This window comes from Chiloscyllium plagiosum, chromosome 31, assembly GCF_004010195.1.
Source record: "Chiloscyllium plagiosum isolate BGI_BamShark_2017 chromosome 31, ASM401019v2, whole genome shotgun sequence".
Lineage (NCBI taxonomy): Eukaryota > Metazoa > Chordata > Chondrichthyes > Orectolobiformes > Hemiscylliidae > Chiloscyllium > Chiloscyllium plagiosum.
Window position 1 is genome coordinate 40,159,577 of NC_057740.1, and position 20,430 is coordinate 40,180,006.

Here is a 20,430-nt window from a genome sequence, read left to right on the forward strand (position 1 = left end):
AACGTTCATGATCCAAGAATAATATGAATTATAAACTGATTTGAAACTATCGAGCTGTTTCATTTTGAAGGGTGAACTACACTAAAATAGTTTGCTTTTTTGAAGCACAATGCATGCATCTGAGTTAAAGTGAATGCAGCATGATGGATCAATCGGGCTACTATTGTGTTAGACTTGCCTCGTCATATAATTGTTTCCCCTATCCACTAACATTCTGAGTAAGTCTATCTTCATTACACAAACATGATTAGAGGATCCCCAACTTAAAGACTTTGAAAGATGAATTGAAACAGAAATGTGTGTGGTTGTGTGCAAATGACTTGTATATGCTCAGATTCCAATTGCATTAACTCCATTAACTGCTTTGACTGCCAACGTGGCAGTGACACAAAAGCTTGGAATGGTCAGTGGTATCCAGCAGCTCTCTCACTGAGCTGCATAATAGAGCATTACTGGTGAGGCATTCTGATTGTCAATCCTTGCAGCCTAGGGAGAAGCCAAAAATACAAAGATTATCACTGTTAGAACTGGATTTAATCTGATGCACACAGAATCCAGCCCCTTAAATCCATGTAAGAGCTCCAAGAAGAAAATCTTTTATCACATGCTTTTGATAAAAGGAATGAATCTCTCCTCTCTGCACACTGCCATGTCCCTATGCGCAATCTCTCTCTCACACTTCAGGGATGAAGAGTTTTAACCAGCGGCCTATCTGTACTCCCAGGTGAACCTAAAGGTCCCATGGCACTGACCAGAAGTGCTTCCTTTGTCTTGGGCCAATGTATGTCACTTGATTACCAAAGGTAGTTACTCTGATCATTACTATGGTGTTTGTTTGTGGAGTGCGCTATGTACAAATTGTCCACTACATTTTCTTCATCACAGCAATGGCTACACTTCAGAAGCATGTAATTGCCTTCATGTGGCTTTAAAATACTTTGGGATATCCCAAAGTTGTGAAACACATATACAGTGTTATGACACGGTGGTGAACTCTTCTGCTAATTAAAAGAAACATCTAGAAAAGCTCACCGCACCTCATAATCTGTTAAAGTATGAGTGACCGAGAACTCCCAAATTCCACCATTTAAAGAAAAATAATATCAATTTATTCCTTAACTCTACAAGTGAATATTAAACAACAGCTATTCAAAACTCCAAGCCCCCCTTTCTCTTAATTGTATGTTATCTGCCTCCAACTCTTTATAACAATAACGTTCCAATAAAAACACATATTAAAATTGCATCAACTTAATTTCAAAACCACACATCGGCTGTCGTCTCCGGTGTCGTCCTCCTTTTGGCTGAAGATCTCCCTGGGTCGTCTTCTGTCTTTTCCTGTAAAGATGTTTCATATGAAAAGGTACTTTTAATAGAGAGTGTTTTGAATGGTAGTGTCTCTAGGTGGCAGTTACTCTTTGTCTAACTTTCTAAATGCCTGCTGCTTTTAAATACCCCAAACATAGATCATCTCATTTGTTCGAGATTGACAAAATCAATAAATTCAAAATCAATTGGGTTTTAGTATCCCGGGGCATAACTTAAATTGGTTAAATTCAAATTGTTGTCAAAATAGCAATTAACTCGGGTATCTGTTTCACAGCCAAATGTTACATATTTTCAATTCTCCAGTACGTTCTGAGCCTGCTAGCTAGTCATATGTGAGGTGGTTGGAAACTCTCAGTGCAAAACTGCATTCACTCTCTCTTAAAGGTATATACATGCCTTCAACTTCATAACAACAATGTAAGTTTTTGTTGTGACAAGCTCAGTTATGACACCTCCTGTCGAATAGACTTATTATCTACGCTTGTGCATTTAAAATAAGTGGAAAATGGATTCTCGAGGCTGATGGTACTTGAGGATAGTACTTCGATTTCCTGTACACAAAATAGTTGTTAAGTTTGCTTAGATTTTGCAGAGTAATTCATTTCATGTAAAATGTTTTTGCAGTATTTGAGGATGGGATGGGCATTGTGCAAGTAAGTGCCTTTTTAGTTTTCAATCACATGAACCATATCACTAAGCATGCATGACAAAGTAGAATCTCTCCACATGGAAAGACTTTTCTTGGCACTCTTATCGCTGTGTATCAGTGGCTAGTGGTGCAAATGAGAGAAAATCAAATGTTTTATTTTATTTTGTTTTGTTTTTAACATTGCAATTTCACTAACACCAGGGTTTTGAAGTTGGGAGGAGTTTGTTCTTACTGGCCATCTGTTGTAGTGGGAGGATAGTTACCATACAATCATGTCACCTAGTTTTCCAGACACAATCCACGGGGGTCATTACAAAGTCTGGTAACGGAAAACTATTCTTGAGCCGTTCACAACAATCATAGCTGCTTCAAATTATCCTTGGAAATCTGAAAATGAAGCAGGGCTGAAGTTATGAGTAAAGTGCATCTGTAAAATCTGGCATCATGGTGCAAGAGTCTATAGTGTATTGGAACTCTGAACTTCCTTCTCAGTTCTCCTCCCCTTTGTTTCCTCCAAATTCTTTCTTATCTCCAGTTCATTATTATCTGCACCCCCTCCATCACTTCTTTGCCACACTCTCACCTATGCACCCTCCCTCCCTTCCCTCCGTCCTGCCCTTCTCCCCCCTCCCTTCTGCCCCTCCACAAAAGGCATTGATTGATTGTTATTACTGGATAGTCTATTCAACTGATTACCTATCTCCCTTCAATCTAGACATCTGCGTTTATGTGACATCTACGCTATAGTAGTACCCAGGACACTTCACAGAGGGATGTTAATAAATGAAGTTTGTTTCATTAACTCGTTAGCAATAATAAAAAGCAATCTTTTTAATCAACTTGTGCGGACATGAACCCAGGCCTCCTGTCCTTTCTTCATCGCTCTAGGGGCATGGATGGCACTGCCTTCTTGAACTGCTGCAATTTATGTGCTGTAGGCTGAGCCACAATGCCCTGAGAGAGAGAATTCCAGGATTTTGACCCAACAGCACTGAAGGAACATTGATAAATATCCAAGTCAACATAGTGAGTGATTTGGAGGGGAACTTGCAGATCCCATGTATCCGCTGCCCTTCTCCTTCACGATGAAAGTGTTTGTGAGTTGCTGTGCAGAGGTAGGGACATTATCACCATGCCGCAAGTCTGTCCATCATTGTTTTTAATCAGTTTATCAAAATAGTGCAAAAAGGGCTGCTCTGTTTAAAGGGCTATAACATGATGAATTTGGTATAACTTAGTTCAACATAGGGTTATTGCTTTTTTGTTTGGTTTATCAAAATGGTATAAAGTGGGATGGAGATATTCTCTTATGGAATTGTGATAGTGTCCCTATCTCTGAGGCAGGAGATCCAGGCTCAAGTCCTACCTGTGCTCCAGATGTGTCACAACATGGCTGAACAGGTTGATTTAAATCATCAATTAAGAAGAATGAGTAAAAATCCGGCATTGGTTTATTTACTGAGTTCAGCATTAACATCAAGGAAAGGCTTTGCTAGTTTGGTCTAGCTTTTTGTCCTTCGATGTCTGGTTTGGAATCCAGTTAACAAAGTCAGTGGGTTCCAGCACCTTTCTGCTGCTTTGCTTTCAGTGACTGCATTGGCAAGCATGAACATCAGCAAACATTGTGGACAGCATCCTAAGCAACCCCAATCTCTCGTGATAATGCCCTCAGGCAATTGCGTCCCAGTAGGAATTGCATAATTCCAATTGAAAGCATGAATTTTTGTTGACAACTTGACGCAGTCCAGTCCAAGTTTCTTATCAACACCTGGGTGACTCTCTTAACTGAGCTCCATGAAAGACACTGTTTGAATTTGATAATTTAATGGAGAGAGAGGCTTAAGTACGTTGACAGTCCCTTTTGAGTTGTTTTAAACATTTGCATGTGGCTCTGTTTCAATAGTTAAGAAAGACGTTAAGTTTTTCTAGTTTTTTTTTGTGATGTAGTGCTGTCCTCTAGCATATTGCAAGGTATCCCAGCAGCTATTTTCTGCCTGGACTGTTGAAACAAGGGCTCCAAATAAGACTTTGTGTTTGTCAATTAGTGGATTTAATAAGTCAAAAATTCAAGAATGTTAGTAACATAGCACTGGAATTAACAGCTTCTATAAGTTCATAAAACAACTCTGGAAGAAGTCATTCTGCTCGTGTTAGTTACGCTTTGACCAATTTACACACATTACCTAGCTGTGTTCTTCATTCTGTCCACTAGCACTTTTGCTAATTATCTTAAATCCATCCTGATTTCTATTACAAACGTTTTAACCTTTTCAAATAATTGTCCCATACACTTGGACAGTTCTGAGAATTGGAATCAAGATATCTGATTTAAGCAGTGTCTGCTGATGGACACCTTTGAAACAGTAATAGAAACGTCGTAAAATTGAATAACTGCTCAATTGCAAATGTTAACACATCGGCATATATTTGAGCAAATCATGTGCAGTGTTTGTCTTTGAACTGAGTGATCTGATAGTCCCTTGAATAAATTGCCCAGAAACCCCCTCGAAATTGTTTCAGATTGTACTAGAACCTGATTTCAGAGTGTGAGGGTTATGTTACCCTTAGTGCACTGTGACAAATTGAAAACCGTACCCCAAGTTATGTTTCCACAGGGCTGTTTTCAACAATTCAACATCCAAAAATATTTCCCGTGAAGGGCTAAGTAGAGAGAGGAGGGAGAGAAAGAGAGTCAGACTATTTAAATGAGGCACTTGAAGGTACATATGGAGGGGCAGTTGCAGAGTTGGCTTTTAAAGAAGGGGAGAGGGGCATGATATGACATTCACAGAGGAATTTAGGTGCTGTCTATCAAATGCAATATTAAATGTAATCAGCACCCTCAGATGTGTACAAAAGATCCCATGGCACTTTACAAAAAATAAGAGCAGAGGAATTCTTCTATGTCATGCACCAATATTTAATGTCTTCACTTACCTGAATCATCTGGGCTGTTTGTGGGATCTTGTGCAAATTGCCAGGTTTCCTGCATTTCAGCAGTGCCTTCAGGTAAGTACTTTATATTGGAACATTTTGGATTTCGGAAGTTACTATGTAAATGGATTCTGTGGCTTGGTGGTGAAGATTCTGAACCGGTCATCCATGCCAATATACTGCCTCCAATGTCGTGGGCTCTTAGTACGTAACCTTTTGTGAGGTACTTTATCGAGCATCTTCTGGAAAGCCAAATACAGCACATCCATTGGTTCCCCTCACGTTGATTGACCTCTAATCAATTGGTCAGACACACATTCCATTTCATGAACCCGTGTTGACTCTTCATGATTCAATTGATTTTCCAAATGTTCTACTGTTACTTCTTTAACAGAGTCTAGTACATTTCCAACAATAGATGTTAGTGTAATCAGTCTATAGTTACCCACTTTTTGCCCCTCGACCTTTTTGAAAAAGGGTGTCACATTGTCAGTTTTGCAATCCTCCAATTCTTTTCCAGAATCCCAGGATGCTTGGAAAATTACAACCAATGTATCCACTGTCTCTCTAGCTACCTCTTCTTCGGATCCCCTAAAGCCTGTTCCATCATTTAATTAAATCATGGCTGATGTATCTTTTGTCGAGACTGTGGTGCTGGAAAAACACAGCAGGTGAGGCAGCATCCGAAGAGCAGGAGAATCGACATTTCAGGTGTAAGTCCTTCATCTTATGCCTTGGTGCTGCCACCCTTTCAGCTTGTCTTATGGAAAGATGTATCTATCACTTTTGAAATTTTCAATTAAGGTCACTGATAAGCCCTGTTTGATGATTGCTGAGGACATGTTGCATGCTATAGAGATGTCCTCAAAGCATTCCTGAAGGTATAAAACATCTCCGCCACTCTCCAGAGTCCCTGACTTGCAACCACCAGGGCAGCATGGTGGCCCACTGGTTAACACTGGTGCCTCCCAGCACCAGAGAGCCGTGTTCAATTCCAACGTTGGACAACTGTGTGTGTGGAGTTTGCACATTCTCCCTATGTCTACAATGGTTTCCTCAGGGTTCTCTGCTTTCCTCCCATAGTCCAAAGATATATAGATTAGATGGATCAGCTGTGGGAAATGCAGGCTTATAGCGATAGAGTGGGGGGGGTGAATCAGGATGGGATGCTCTTCGAAGAGTCAGTGTGGACTAGTTGGGCTGAATGACTGTTTTCACAGTGTAGGGATTCTATGAAAATGAAGCCCTTCAAGCACAATAGAATGGCAGAATAAATTTGAAAGACCAAACTCCACTCCTGCTTCTGGGTTGTTTCCCACTTGCTGCTTCTCAAATATTGGTTTAGTTGAATTTATTAGAAGATACATGCTAAGTATTTAGCAATATGAAAACATTCTGATACATTGATGTTATTGCATTATATGATGCTCTTATATGAGGCTGCCCCTGGTTTTCCCTCAAATCATTGGACCACAAGTGTTTATGGAGGCAAATAGAAATAGACAACCTGAAAAAGAGACAATGGGAGACAAAGAACTGTGGTGAATATTTTTCTTCTAATGGAGAAAGTCTCACTGCTTGGATGTTGACAAAGTATTTGTCCTTTTCCATGATGCAAACTGTATATTTGTGTGCAGCTTTAACCATTGGTGCCAAGACTTGTGCCTTGGTGCACATACTGTACATTTCACATGCTGCTAATGGAGCAGTTTGTAACAATTAAACAGGATGTTTATAATCTACATCAGGAAGAGCATCATCAACATTTCCTGAATATTCAAAAATAAGACATTTCAACCTAAAGAAGGATCTCCACGTTGCATTGGCTAGTTTGTCCATGCATTTTGCAATCATTGCCATGTTGTAAGTTCTAAAGAGCTGAGACTTGGGCCACTTCACAATGAATTCAATATGATAGGTCAAAAAGCTGGATTGACCAGCTAGCTTCCTCATTTCCTAGTTCAATCATGTGTCCTCTTGATGTCCCATGTTTACAAATTTTGAGATGTATTTTAGACAGCACAGTGGACTAGGGATTTGCTAATATGGGCGAGTCCTCATGTTCTGTAGGAGAGTTGCTGTGTCATAATGCAAGGTGGCATGGTGGAATATGGGTTCACCATGGAGTTGGGCTGCCTTGTAAATTCAACTGTAAAATAAACCTTTGCAAGAGTTTAGCACTGATTAAAGTAAACTGTTACTGTTCACAAATAATTACTAGTGTCATTAAAATAGTTTTCCTGCTGTTCGATGTTGTGTAGATGTCTGAAGGGGAAGGTATTTGAGCTGGTTCTTATCAAGATGGTAACTACTTGCATTAGCAATGAATGTCTGTTCCAAATAGGTATTGCACAAAAAGTATATTTTTCAAAGAAAATGTATGATACAGCTACCATGGACAAGACCAGTGTTCATTGCCCATTCATGTTTTCCATTACAAAATTGCAGACTTTAGGGAAACATAGACTGTGGTGGTTTAAAGTATTGTTAAATAGAGGTTTCTGCTTTTTAATCTAGCAGTGATGAAGATGGGAACTGATGGATGAAGATGTCCCTGTGTAGTTGCTGCCTTTGATCTTTTAGGTTGTGGAGTTTTAGATGGTATTGCCAAAGAAACCTTGGTGACACAGCAAAGTCTGAACCTTGAGGCTAGTGAATGAACCGCCAATCAAACAGCCTGTCTTACCATTGATGGTTTCAAACTTATCCAGACAAACATATTAATTATACCCTTTAAATATGCCTTCTAGGTACTAGAGTAATGAAGGATGCTCTACAATGATGTATAGGATCTCCATGTTATATTCTCAATTATGTTTAATACAATAAATCATTAACTTTGAGAGCTTAACCTAAACTTAACTTACAAAAACATACTTGGGTTCTCAGTTTTTGCACCAACGGCCTTTGCTGCCGACCATGTCTAAAACCTCCTCCATGTGGAATTTCCTAATTGCTTGCTGAAAAGCCCCTGCTGTTACCACCAGAATGGTCAAGTTGTCATAAACACATCATTAGTTCAGTCGGATACACCATTTATCAATGATGGGATGAATGAGAATTTCAAAAAATTCATGTTTTCACACCAGAGATGTGCACAAGATAATCACGTGAGCATGATCACAAATTGAGAGGACATTTTTGAATCTCACCTTCAGGCCTTTTTTAAAAAGTTGGCTTTTGTTATGTACACATCAAGCAGAGTCTTAAATTCAAATTGAGCTGTTCAAAAGAAAGCTTGTGAGGATGTGATAGTGAAGCTGGTGGAATTCTGTTTTTTGCCTTTCTGGGGTTGCATTTACTGCCTGTTCAATGGGCACCATTTTGTTTCACTACCTGAATCCTACCTCCCTTCACAAAATGAAGGCAGTGTGTCACAGACCAGTTTCAGCTGGCTGTTGCCATAGGTTCCACTGGGGATGGTCATGTGACAGAGCAAGGGAAATGCCTGAGTCATGTGATAACTTTTTTCTGGTGCAATTAACATACAGGAAGTTTTCTCCCAGTCACTTAGATGCAAGGATGTTGCTGTTAGCTGATGAGTGGCATCTTCTCAGCCAGAGCCTATTGATTGTCTGGAGCAGTCTGTGTAGAGTGTGCACAAAAAAAGTGATGTGCCACAGCATTCAAGGGTCCTGTGAATATGCTGGTGACATAAAACTTTTTGTTTCGCTCAGTAATTGATAATATTCCTACGACTTATAGACATGCACAAGGACCTGTTTTTAACTTTCAAGGGCAGTTAGGTTTTCAAACTTTTTTAAAAGAAAGAAGTCTTAGTATAGTAATGGTCAGAGCTGCACTGATCTCCAAGGGACTGCAGGTGATGTATCCATCCTTATGCTTTCCACACAGTGATATCTCAGCTGACTATATGTATGAATAGTCAGACATACGTTTGGGACAGCTGCTGTTTCTGAGAATGAGGTAGGTAAGTAATGCACTGTTTGCCAGAACTTCTATAGTTTTTAAAATAGAAGTGAAATGAAGCAAGGATCAACAAATGCCCATTTATTCTTCAAAATTCAGTTGTAAAGAATCCCTTCTCATCACCCTGTATGGGTATCTATTTTTTTGCCTCATCCTTACTGTCTTTCTCCACTGCCATCACCACCCCTCCCCAAAAAAATTACAACCTGCCGAGCAAATGATTCTGGTTGTATTTGTAAGCACAGGTGTGACACTAGCAATTCCCTGTGCTAATAAAACCATAAAGATTACATAAACCATATAAAAATTTTGGGAGCAACTTTGTTACCTAGAGTATAGTAGAAATGTAGAGCTTGCTGACCTGGGAGTAGTTGAGCGGAATAGCATGTGGGAGCACGGACATCAGCATGGACTAGTTGGGTCAAGTTCACTTTTCTCTCTCAGCTGTATTTTGTATTGGAGAGGGGGCACCTTATGTAAAGGTAACAAAGCATCTTGGGTTATTTTGACATGAGGCAAAACATTGTCCTCCCTGCCTGGAGACTTAAATGCTTGGACTGTATCATTTTCAATACCTTCTCCTGCCTTGTTCAATCTCTAGCCCAATCTCTTACAGTGAAATGAAGAAGGGAAAGCGTGCACCATCACCAGATATCATCATCCTCTCTGACAATGAAGCCTCAAGTCCCAGGATGAATGGGCTCTCAAAGGAACCGGGAAGAAACGCAAATAGAGATGATATTATGGTGAGGCGGAACAATCATCAAAACCAATAATTTTAGTTTAATTTTAAAAAATAGTGTTTACGTGCAATTTTATTTTAAAGCTCCTGAGATGAACTGAATAGCGATTTCAAAGAAAGAAATTGGGAACATTTGGTCAGCTGGCTTTCTGCAATGCTTTGATTCTGCTTCCTTGTTATAGTTTTTGTTCATACTGTTAATATAATTTTGGAACAAATGTAACTTTACTTTCATTCCCATGCCATTCATGGATTCCAAATAATATTCTAGTTCTTTCCCAAATACAGTTTCTGCTAGAAAGCCTTGGTTCAAAGAAGAAAACACTTTTTGCAATTGTTAGCACTTTGCAGCTTATCCATTTGCATTTCAACATTCACCTTTAGAAACATTAAATTTGTTTATCATCATTTTTGCCTCGTTCCTTCTTCTGTTATTTCCTTTGTTTTTGACATCATTCTATAATAAAATTTATATTTTGTTTAACTGAGGCACCCTCCTTTTTACTATTTCTCAAAAGCAAATCAAATCATGGCTCATGCAGTGCTGAACACTGGAATTGCTGAGCATTCAGTTCCTGACTTGTACTGGGTTACTCAGAATCTCATTGTTGTGGTTCATATCAATGCCTGGGATTGGAAATGGGATTCAACCCCTTGTCATCAAATGCCCAGTAATGGAAAACCATATATTGTGCAGAAATTGAATGCACATGGGGGCAGATATCATTGATTCCCCAGTGGCCAAATAGCTTGAAGAATCTGGTCTAGAAGATTGATGCGAATGGAAAGCTCGAAATGGTAGCCTGGCACCTGTGAATGCATATTCCAATATAATGAAGCCAGATAAGTGTAGGGTTAAGAGGTAAGGTGTTATCCTGTTTCAGCAGAACCATAGTGAGCAGCTATTGACCAGACGTCAAACACTGGCATAATCTGAGAAAATTATCTCTTCTAGACTTTCTAGCTGGAAGTGTTGCATGCTACAAGGAACCAAAGTGGAAGTGTACAAAAATATGTGACCAACTCAGCTTGCTCATCAGCTGTTTTGGCAAATTGACCAATGCCTATGGAACAGTATTTGTTTTTACAAGAGTGGACAAGGGAGGAGATGGAAGAGAATTGACAGGTTACTTTTCTTTAATACTGGACCTTTTCTTTCAGAAGAGCACACCAGAGGAGCGAGAGAGAATGATTAAGCAGTTAAAGGAAGAGCTACGGCTGGAGGAAGCCAAACTCGTCCTACTCAAGAAACTTCGGCAGAGCCAAATTCAAAAGGAAGCTACCATCCCGAAGGTATCAGTTCTGTTGTTCTCCTCTCTCCTGTCCCTCCCATTGATGCCATGTTTTTAAATGCTGTCACTGAATACAATGGAATATTTGTTAACACAGCATAAGCCAAGAAAAACATTAAAACACAGCCATGTGCAATAGCTAAAAGAACCTGGAGTAGCTGTATGTGGCTTCCACAAATATGGAGTTTGCTGTTTAGTAAGTAGCTTAAATTCTTCCAGAAGAAAACTGGACAAGTACAGTAAGGAGAAGGGAACAGAAAGATACCTAAAAGGCTAGAATGCTGTAGATAGTCTAATTGATAATCCACATAGAGTACAGACACCAAAGCAGACAAAGATATGGTCCGAGTGTGCTTCTGTGCTGTATGTTCTATGTAATGCAATATGATACAGGTTGCTTGTATCAGTGATTGTAGCATCGAAGAATACTTTGACCCTTGTGTCTGCGCTGGCCTTCTGAAAGGGCAATTCATCAATGCCACTCACCTGTCCTTTCCCACAGCCAAGAGAAAGATCCAATTCCCTTTCCCTTTGGAAAGCCTCAGTTGCTTGTTAGGTGGGTTTGTTTAATTTCATTGTTCAATGAATATTGTGGTCCTGAATTTAAAACTATGATCACGCATGTGCTCTCTACCCCCCACCAATCCTAGTTCCTTTAGGTTTTAAACTACATTAAAGGAATGTTAAAGGCTGGCCTTTCTTATTTCTATTTCATCTCTAATTTCAGTCTTGGTTTGTTAAATGAAGATTTTCTATGCTTATGTCCTCCTGATTTTTGCTTGTGCCTAACGTGAAGTGCCATTGGTTATTAACTGTAATGTGACACTTCAGAGTGCGCCACAAATTAACCGATCTTGGTTTGGTCACTGCAGTGATCCTCTGTTTTCCCTGAGTGCTTTATGTTCGATAGCAGACCAACCATAGAAAATTAGCCATGGTACTGTCGTCTCCTGCTACCCCAGCTTGCGTGTGTGTGGTTACTATCCGATGATTTCTGATGGAAAATATGCGTGACCGGGTTTAATAAGATTGGATTGTGATGCCTTCCTTGGTTGAATTTCTGGAAGCAGTTGTCTATGCTAAAGTTTGGGGCCACAATGAGTAAGTAAATTCACTCCTAAAAATATTCAATGTAGAAAAGACAAATAACTTGTCTTCTATCATCACAGCCTACGTGGTGCGATGAATTCTGGAAGGTCAGTTTAATTGGCCGTCCTTAAATAGGATTCTGAAGGGGCATACGTGGCCTGTTCATAGAAGCAATAATATGATTCTTCCATCCTGCCTTATTGCAGACTATAGATTTGAAATGTATTTCTAGATTCTTTTGTTTCAATTCTAATGTCTTATTGCACCTTGTAATATATTTGTTTATCACAGAAGAACCAACCTTCCTTATTTTGAGGAGACACACTTGCAAGATCTCTATGATGCTTGCTTTTGGATAATCTCTCCAAGATCAAGTTCAGGGGTGGATTGGTCCACCTGCAGGATTGGATTCGATGCTGGTGATTAGCTGCCCCCTAGCAGCCACGACTTGGTATTGCAGCTGCTTTATATCATACAGAAGAACAGCACAATGCTGCTGCAGTGTGGGGATGCAGGATTAGGAGGAAGGAGCATGCTTTTTAGCCTCTCAAGCTTTTGTTCATCTTGATCACAAAATACTCAATACTGTTGCCTAGCAAAAATCTCAGCATAAATCGCTACCTTTGAAATGTAAATACAGCCACTCGAAGAGTTGTTGTTAAGAGATATGGCCATCTGTACAGGCATGAATGTCCTGTGATAGATTTCTGGCCTCGGTTCATTGAGTTGATGGAAATAAGGGGGTGATCCTGCAAAATAGTTTGGATGCCCCTCACATTACAGTTAGATGATCGATCAAGGCTCCTACACCTGATGGCTGCCCTCCTCACCCCAACCAGGATAAGAAATAAATGAGGACAGGTTAGGCTCAGTTTTAACGCTATAACGTGGCAGTTCTGGATGCCAAGGCGCTCTATGTCAGAATGGCTGCTGCATGTTTCTTGTCCTTATTCCCAGTACCCCTTAAAGGCTCAGAACTTACAGAAGACCAGTGGAGAAAAGGTAGAGAACTTGTGAAAGGTGAGGGAAATGGGAAATTCACTGCTTCTGAATCTTAGAGGAGGCTTAAACTTTTTGCATGTTACACTGTGGAGCACCTAATGTAAAAGCCCAGAGGGCGCTCTGTTCAAATGGTTAATCGCTCAACTTAGTTCTCTTCCTCTTTGCTACTGTTATGAACTTTACCATGACTTGCTTAGGCTGCAATTGAAATATTTGAAGAGATATCTTGTTCGAAAACCATAAAATTTATCCATTCCTGTTGTAAGGACTACATTATAAAAGCTCAGTGTGGATAGTGCAAGCAACATAATTTAGATGTTTCATCTTTGACTAAAACTTAAATAAAGCCACCTAAAATAAAATGCCACCTGTCCAATCCTGTTTGAATTAGCAGAATCCTTTTGCTTTCTGTGTTCCCAGTGAGGTTTAAAATGATTGTAGATAAGTTGGAATGTTTTAATGGTTCCCTTAATGAGGCAATTGTTCCATACCTGAGTGAGGAGAGCGATGGCATTTTCTTCATGGTAACTCGAGCAGCATGATTTTTTGGGGAAAAAATTTGATTGGGAACTTCCTGCCCGTGCAAATTGACCACGAGTTTTCCTTTTTTACTGTTTATTCACTACCCGGAATCAATACCATTCATGTAGTTGATGCAACTGGTGGTCAAGACTTGACCGTCCGGTGGGTGGAGTAAAGTTGAAGTACTTGTTCGGTGACCTTTTTCTATCTTTTGGATGTGCGTCATCCATCAGTTTGAAATCATGAACTTCACTTTCTTTTGGTTGATTTCTTTTATTTGAAAGAAAACATTATCTCTGGGTGAGAAGAGGGCTTTTCATGCTCAAGCTGATAACTAAGAGTCACTGTTGAGTGACCATTACCCACAGAGAGTTGACCAACTGAACCAGGCAAAGCAGGGATTTCTTGGACACCTGCTCATTCCTGAATCTTCTCCAGGGCCTCGGGTTAGTTGTCAATTGAGTAAATTAATGGAAACCTTGAATTCATTAACTCAAGATCAATTTTTTACATACAGTCTGGGTGATACTCTGCTGAAGACTGTAAACTGTTTTACATTTGGAGGTTGTATCAAAATTAGATTACAGTATATGTTGTCCTCCAGAGCCAGATGATACCCCTGAGGATCTATGAAGATGGTACAATTCCTATTTGTGTTATAAGCAGTTGGCTGAGTTTTAAATGAGCAATTGACCTTAATTGTTTATTTGTCAGGCTGGTTAATCTGGGTTTTTACAACAGAATATCTCTTCAAATGAGCAATATATGTTTGCTTTGTGCCCTTTTGTTCCTCAGCTTTCTCATGTGTATTTGTGCTTCTTTTCACTATTCTCTTCCCAGCCTGCTGTCTCGACAGGCACTGCCATGGCCACCCCACCCCCGCTGGTCCGGGGAACGCTGCATGTTCCCGCTGGCAAGCCCAACTTCCAGGTCAGTGTAGCAACTGGGACCTTGCCAGACTCTGTGTGGGTCAAGCATCAAAAAGGTGAAGGGAGGGGATGGGTGGAAAAAGGAAGCAAGGTTAGTCTTGGTTGAATATTAGGAGCTTAGGAATTTTTTGTCAGGGCAATCCAAGACGACTTGGATTTTTCTAAAAGTGGAACTTTGTGTAATTCAAATCAGTATTTGCTGTTGCAAGATATTGGCATTTACACAGAGCTTTACAAGGATATACTTCCCCAGTAGAAAGAGTCAGAAATCACACACCACATTATAGTCCAACAGGTTTGTTTGAAATCACAGGCCTTCAGAGTGCTGCTCCTTCATCAGGAGCACCTGACGATTTCAGACAAACCTGTTGGTGTATGACCTGGCATCTTGTGATTTCTGAATTTCTCCACCCCAGTGCAACACTGACAATTTCACATTATGGCTACCATCAAATGGAAAGAATGCAGTCATCAGAATCTTAAAGCTAACTTACAGTCTTAAATCCCATTTTTGATAGAATATAAGGGGCATTGTCACTAGTACTTCTGTAAAGTAGTGAAAACTGCCTGCGTGAATTGTTGTTCAAAGGAACTTCCATTATTGATTTTGTTTTTGTCACACTCCTGTCTAAAGGATTATGAGCTTTAGTTTATTTGAATTGCTGAGGAGATAGCTGAAGCTGTCCTTTTTTAAACAAAAAAGTCACTGAAGGGGCATTTTTTAAAAATGACATTTACTAGAAGTCACATGACTTAACCTAACTGCTTGATTTGTTTGCTGGAAGTCAGATAGTCAGTTAAAAGCTTGGACTTAGAAGTCACATGTTTGAGTTTATGGCTGTCAGAAGTTGTGACTATTTTAATATTGTTTGGAGTTCACCTGAGTCATAACTTATAAAGATGTAAGGCACCCAGCTCAGTCTATGCCACCTTCCCGAGAAACCCTCTTGACAATTCCATGTGAGAACAGAAAACCTGAAACAGCTGTACTCCCTGAGACACTTGTCGAAGATGACTTCTCGTCAATGTCTGAACAAACTACCTTTGCAGTGATTCTAGTGACAACCGTATGTACCTCGTGGCCTAAGTATACCCACAGGCCTAACTGAAAAGCCCCCTGGAACGCTTTGAATCTCATTCGCTTATTCTGTAAGAATTAACAAGTATTTGGGCAAATTTAATTTGTCTAGAGAAAGTCTGTTTTTCTTTTTGCTTGGAATTGGAATGTTTCTGGTATTTTAAAATGATAAATATTTTATCTGAGCTCTGTTTAGAGGCTTTCACTTTTATTAAAGAAGTCTTTTATAATTAGTCAATAATTTTGTTGTTTATCGGAGAACCCTGATTAATGATTTTTTTTATTCTGGGCCTAACATAAAGTATGTCTTTCACCACTTCAGTAAGTATTAAAATATATTTAAATATACATTGTGACAATGGTGAAATGAGAGACCGTGCACTCCTCCAACCTCCATAACATAAAATTGGAAGTGGTGTCATGATAATAGAAAAGGATAAAAGGAAGAACACCAGGTTTCTTGTGGGTTTAGAGAAGCTTATGAAACCAAAATACTGTTCAGTTGTTGCAATTTTGGATTTTCAAAAATTAACCAAGGTTAGACTAATAGTGTTGACAGCAAAATTGCGCGAGAATTAAAAGTTGAGGCTAAGAAAGCAGATTAAATTGATGTATTAGTGCAGCACTTACAGTTGGAAGAGGTAATAGGTTGATAATTCACTTCAATTAGCTAGAATTCAATTGTTGATGAAGAACCTTGAAATAGAACAGATTTTGTTTTTAATAAACAGGAAAGAGAATTGGAAACGAGAAAACTTGAATTTGGGAGAGGAGAAAAAGAGTGCATGTCATGTGAGTAATAAGAAACAGCGAGAGAGAGAATTGCAAAGGGAAAAAGAAGAGCAAGGTACCAAGAAAAGGAATATTGGCTTAAAAGATTGGAACTGAACAAAGGGCAGATGCTCTGGACTCGAATGAAGTTTCCAAAATGATCAAACCCAAGACAGTGGTAGCTGTTTAAATGTACAGAAGCTCTCCTGGAGTTTGTTGAAAGAGATGTCTATGCATTGTTTAATTATTTTGAAAAGCTAGCTGACCAGATGAGTCTGGGCAAAAGTAAATTGGATGTCGCTAATGTAGAACAGGGTGACAGAGCTCATGAAGTTTGTTACTATGCTTTCTGAAGATGTTCCTATGGATTGTGATGGTAAAGAAAGGCTGTTGTTGGTCCATGAAGGTAGTTTCTTGAGACAAATTTTGGATTCATTTAAAATCTTACCTATGTGTTTCTGATCCACACGCAGTTTGCCACTTTGATCCCTAGTAGGCCCTACTCTTTCCCTCGCTACTCTCTTCCCGCAATTTACTTGTACAGTGCCTATAGAGAAAGATTAAGTAAGGACAAAGAGTTTTACTTCCTATAAATCTGCAGTTGAGTTAATAGCACAAAAACTTTAAGTAATGTAGTTTGGAGAAATAATGCACATCAACTCTTGGCAAGCAGACTGAATGTGCCAGAGACAACATGAATGTAGATCCACAAATAACTATGCTAAGTAGAGAAGTGGATATACCTGAGGACTGAACAATAACTGACACATCTGAGGCAAATAGTACCTTGGTGGTGGAGAATGGAACATCATAGAACATTACTGCGCAGTACAGGCCTTTCAGCCCTCAATGTTGCGCCGACCTGTGAAACCAATTTGAAGCCCATCTAACGTACACTATTCCATTCTCATCCATATGTCTATCCACTGACCATTGAAATGCCCTTAAAGTTGGCAAGTCTACGACTGTTGCAGGCAGGGTGTTCCATGCCCCTACTACTCTGAGTAAAGAAGAATACCACAATATTGTTCAAACCTCTGAACATCCGGTCACTTCAAGCAAACACAATGATGGATGATGTTCCTAGTACACCTAAATATCAGATTTTAAAACCAATAAGGAAAAATAAACACGCATCTGATATACGCTGACACTCACACAGGAATCAGCGTCTTACCCCTTGTTGTAAATGATTGTGAAGATAAATTGGTGATGGTTGTCCAAAGTTTACCTGTTGGGGGACTTGACTTACTCCTGAGAATGATTTGGCCAGTGAAACTATTAGTTTCTCCAGTAGTTACAGAACTGCCAAATAAAGTTCTTGGGGCAAAACAATTGACGGATAAAGTTCAAGGAATTTTTCATTCATGTGCAGTGATTTCAGCAATGGCTAATCAAAGGCCATCTGCAGTCCATCTGGCACCACAAACAGATATTTGACTATTTAAAACTCTGGATATCGGGACAATCCAAAAAAAATGTTCAGTAATTCTTCTATAATCGAGATTCAGCAAGCTGACTGAGAGCTAAGTAGCTGAATTAGCTCAAATGAAAGTTGAGGAAGTTACAGAATATTATTATATTGATATAGAATTGTAGTATGGAAGTGGAGACTGCCTCGCAGACCTGCAGATGAAGAGTGGCTGGTGCTACATCAGCCAACAGTGCTGCCCAAATATCATTATAAATATTAGGGATAAAACGTGAAATTCCGTGCTACGAGCGAGTGAGGATAGGAATAGGAGGATAAAGCAGATGAATGCGTGACTGAGGAGTTGGTGCAGGGGGAGAAGAGTTCTCATTTTTTTGGATCATTGGAATCTTTGTGGGGTAGAAATCACTTATACAAGAAGGGCAGATTACACCTGAATTAGAAGGAAACTAATATATTGGCAAGGAAATTAAAGCTGCTCAGGAGTATTTAAGGAAGTAAGGTGAGGCGTTGGGATCCAGGGAAATAGTGAGGAAAGAGTTCAATCTGAGACTGGTATAGTCGGGAAAAGGAGCGGGATGAATAGTCAGGGCAGGCGGGAACAAAGCAGAGAACAAGGTGCAACTGTAAATTAAACTGCATTTACTTCAATGCAAGAGGCCTAACAGGGAAGGCATATGAACTTGGCATGATTCGGAACATGGGATTGGGATATCATAGCAATTACAGAGATGTGGCTCAGGGATAGATAGGACTGGCAGCTTAATATTCCATGGTACAAATACTATAGGGAGGATTGGGGGGAGGTGGGGTGTGGGGAGAGAGAAGGGGGTGTGGCCTTTTTGATAAGGGATAGCATTATGGCTGTACTTAGGGAGGATATTTCTGGGAATTCATCCAGGGAAGTTATTTGGGTGGAACTGAGAAATAAGGAAGGCATGATCACCTTATTGGGATTATATTATGGTCTCCCCCACCCCAACAGTCAGTGGAAAATTGAGAAACGAACTTGTAAGGAGATCTCAGCTCTCTGTAAGATATAGTAGAGGTGGTTATAGTAGAGGATTTTAACTTTCCAAAAAGAACTGGGAATGTCATGGTGTTAAGGGTTTAGATGGAGAGAAATTTATTAGGTGTGTACAAGAAAATTTTCTGATTCAGTATGTGGATGTACGTACTAGAGAAAGATCAAAACTTGACTTACTCTTGGGAAATAAGGAAGGGCAGGTGACTGAGGTGTCAGTGGTGGGGGAGGACTTTGGGTCGAGCGACAATAATTCTATTCATTTTAAATTAACGACGGAAAAGAGTAGACTGGATCTAAAAGTTGAAGTTCTAAATTGAGAAAGGTCAAATTTGACAGTATTAGGCAAGAACTTTCAAACGTTAATTGGGGGCAAACGTTTACTGGTAAAGGGACAGCTGGAAAATGGGAAGCCATCAAAACTGAGGTAACAAGGGTCCAGAGACAGCATATTCCTGTTAGGGTGAAAGGGAAGGCTGGTAGGTATAGGGAATGCTGGATGATTAAACAAATTGAGGATTTGGTTAAGAAAAAGGGGGAAGTTATATGTCAGGTATAGACAGGAGAGATTGAGTGAATTCTTGGAAGAGTGTAAAGGCAATAGGGGTATACTTAAGAGGGAAATCAGGAGGGCCTAAGGGGACATGAGATAACTTTACCAAATAGGGTTAAGGAGAATTCAAAGGGCTTTGTTAAATACATTAAAAACAAAACGGTAACTAGGGAGAGAAGAGGGCCCCCTCAAAGTTCAATAAGGCAGCTGATGTGTGGAACCGCAGGAGATAGGAGCGATGCTAAACGAGTATTTTGCATCAGTATTTACTGTGGAAAAGGATATGGAAGATATAAAATGTAGGGAAATAGATGGTGACATCTTGAAAAATGTCCATGTTACAGAAGAGGTGGTGCTGGATGTCTTAAAACTCATAAAAGTGGTTAAATCCCCAGGAACTGATCAGGTGTACCCTAGAACTCTGTGGGAAGCTAGGGAAGTGATTGTTGGGCCCCTTGCTGAGATATTTGTATCATCGATAGTCACAGGTGAGGTGCCGGAAGACTGGAGGTTGGCTAACGTGGTGCCACTGTTTAAGAAGGGTGGTAAAGAAAAGCCAGGGAACTATAGACCGGTGAGCCTGACATCAGTGTGGGCAAGTTGTTGGAGGGAATCCTGAGGGACAGGATTTACATTTATTTGGAAAGGCAAGGACTGATTAGGGATAGTCAACATGGCTTTGTTGTGTGGGAAATCATGGCTCTCAAACTTGAGTTTTTCGTAGAAGTAACGAAGAGGATTGATGAGTGCAGACCGGTGGACTTCAGTAAGGCGCTCGACAAGGTTCCTCATGGTAGACCTGTTAGCAAGTTTAGATCTCATGGAATACAGGGAGAACTAGTCATTTGGATACAGAACTGGCTCAAAGGTAGAAGACAGAGAGTGGTGGTGGAGAGTTGTTTTTCAGACTGGAGGCCTGTGACCAGTGGAGTGCCTCAAGGCTCGGTGCTGGGTTCTGTACTTTTTGTCACCTACATAAATGATTTGGATGCGACCATTAGAGGTATAGTCAGTAAGTTTGCAGATGACACCAAAATTGGAGGTGTAGTGGACAGCGAAGAGGGTTACCTGAGAGTACAACAGGATCTTAATCAGGTGGGCTAATGGGCTGAGGAATGTCAGGTGGAGTTTAATTTAGATAAATGTGAGGTGTT

At 40.0% G+C, this 20,430-nt stretch overlaps 1 protein-coding gene across 7 annotated transcripts in view; it reads left to right on the forward strand.

Annotated features, from left to right (window-relative positions):
- gatad2ab (GATA zinc finger domain containing 2Ab) overlaps positions 1-20,430 on the forward strand; it is a 102,099-nt gene that overhangs the window by 55,031 nt on the left and 26,638 nt on the right. For 4 of the 7 annotated variants that reach the window (XM_043721459.1, XM_043721458.1, XM_043721457.1 and 1 more), the window contains exons 4-6: positions 9,459-9,588; positions 10,746-10,877; positions 14,330-14,419. In XM_043721459.1, coding sequence (XP_043577394.1) covers positions 9,459-9,588; positions 10,746-10,877; positions 14,330-14,419 — 352 coding nt within the window. The remainder of the gene's footprint in view (positions 1-9,458; positions 9,589-10,745; positions 10,878-14,329; positions 14,420-20,430) is intronic. The other 3 variants (XM_043721462.1, XM_043721463.1, XM_043721460.1) reach the window with 2 other exon arrangements.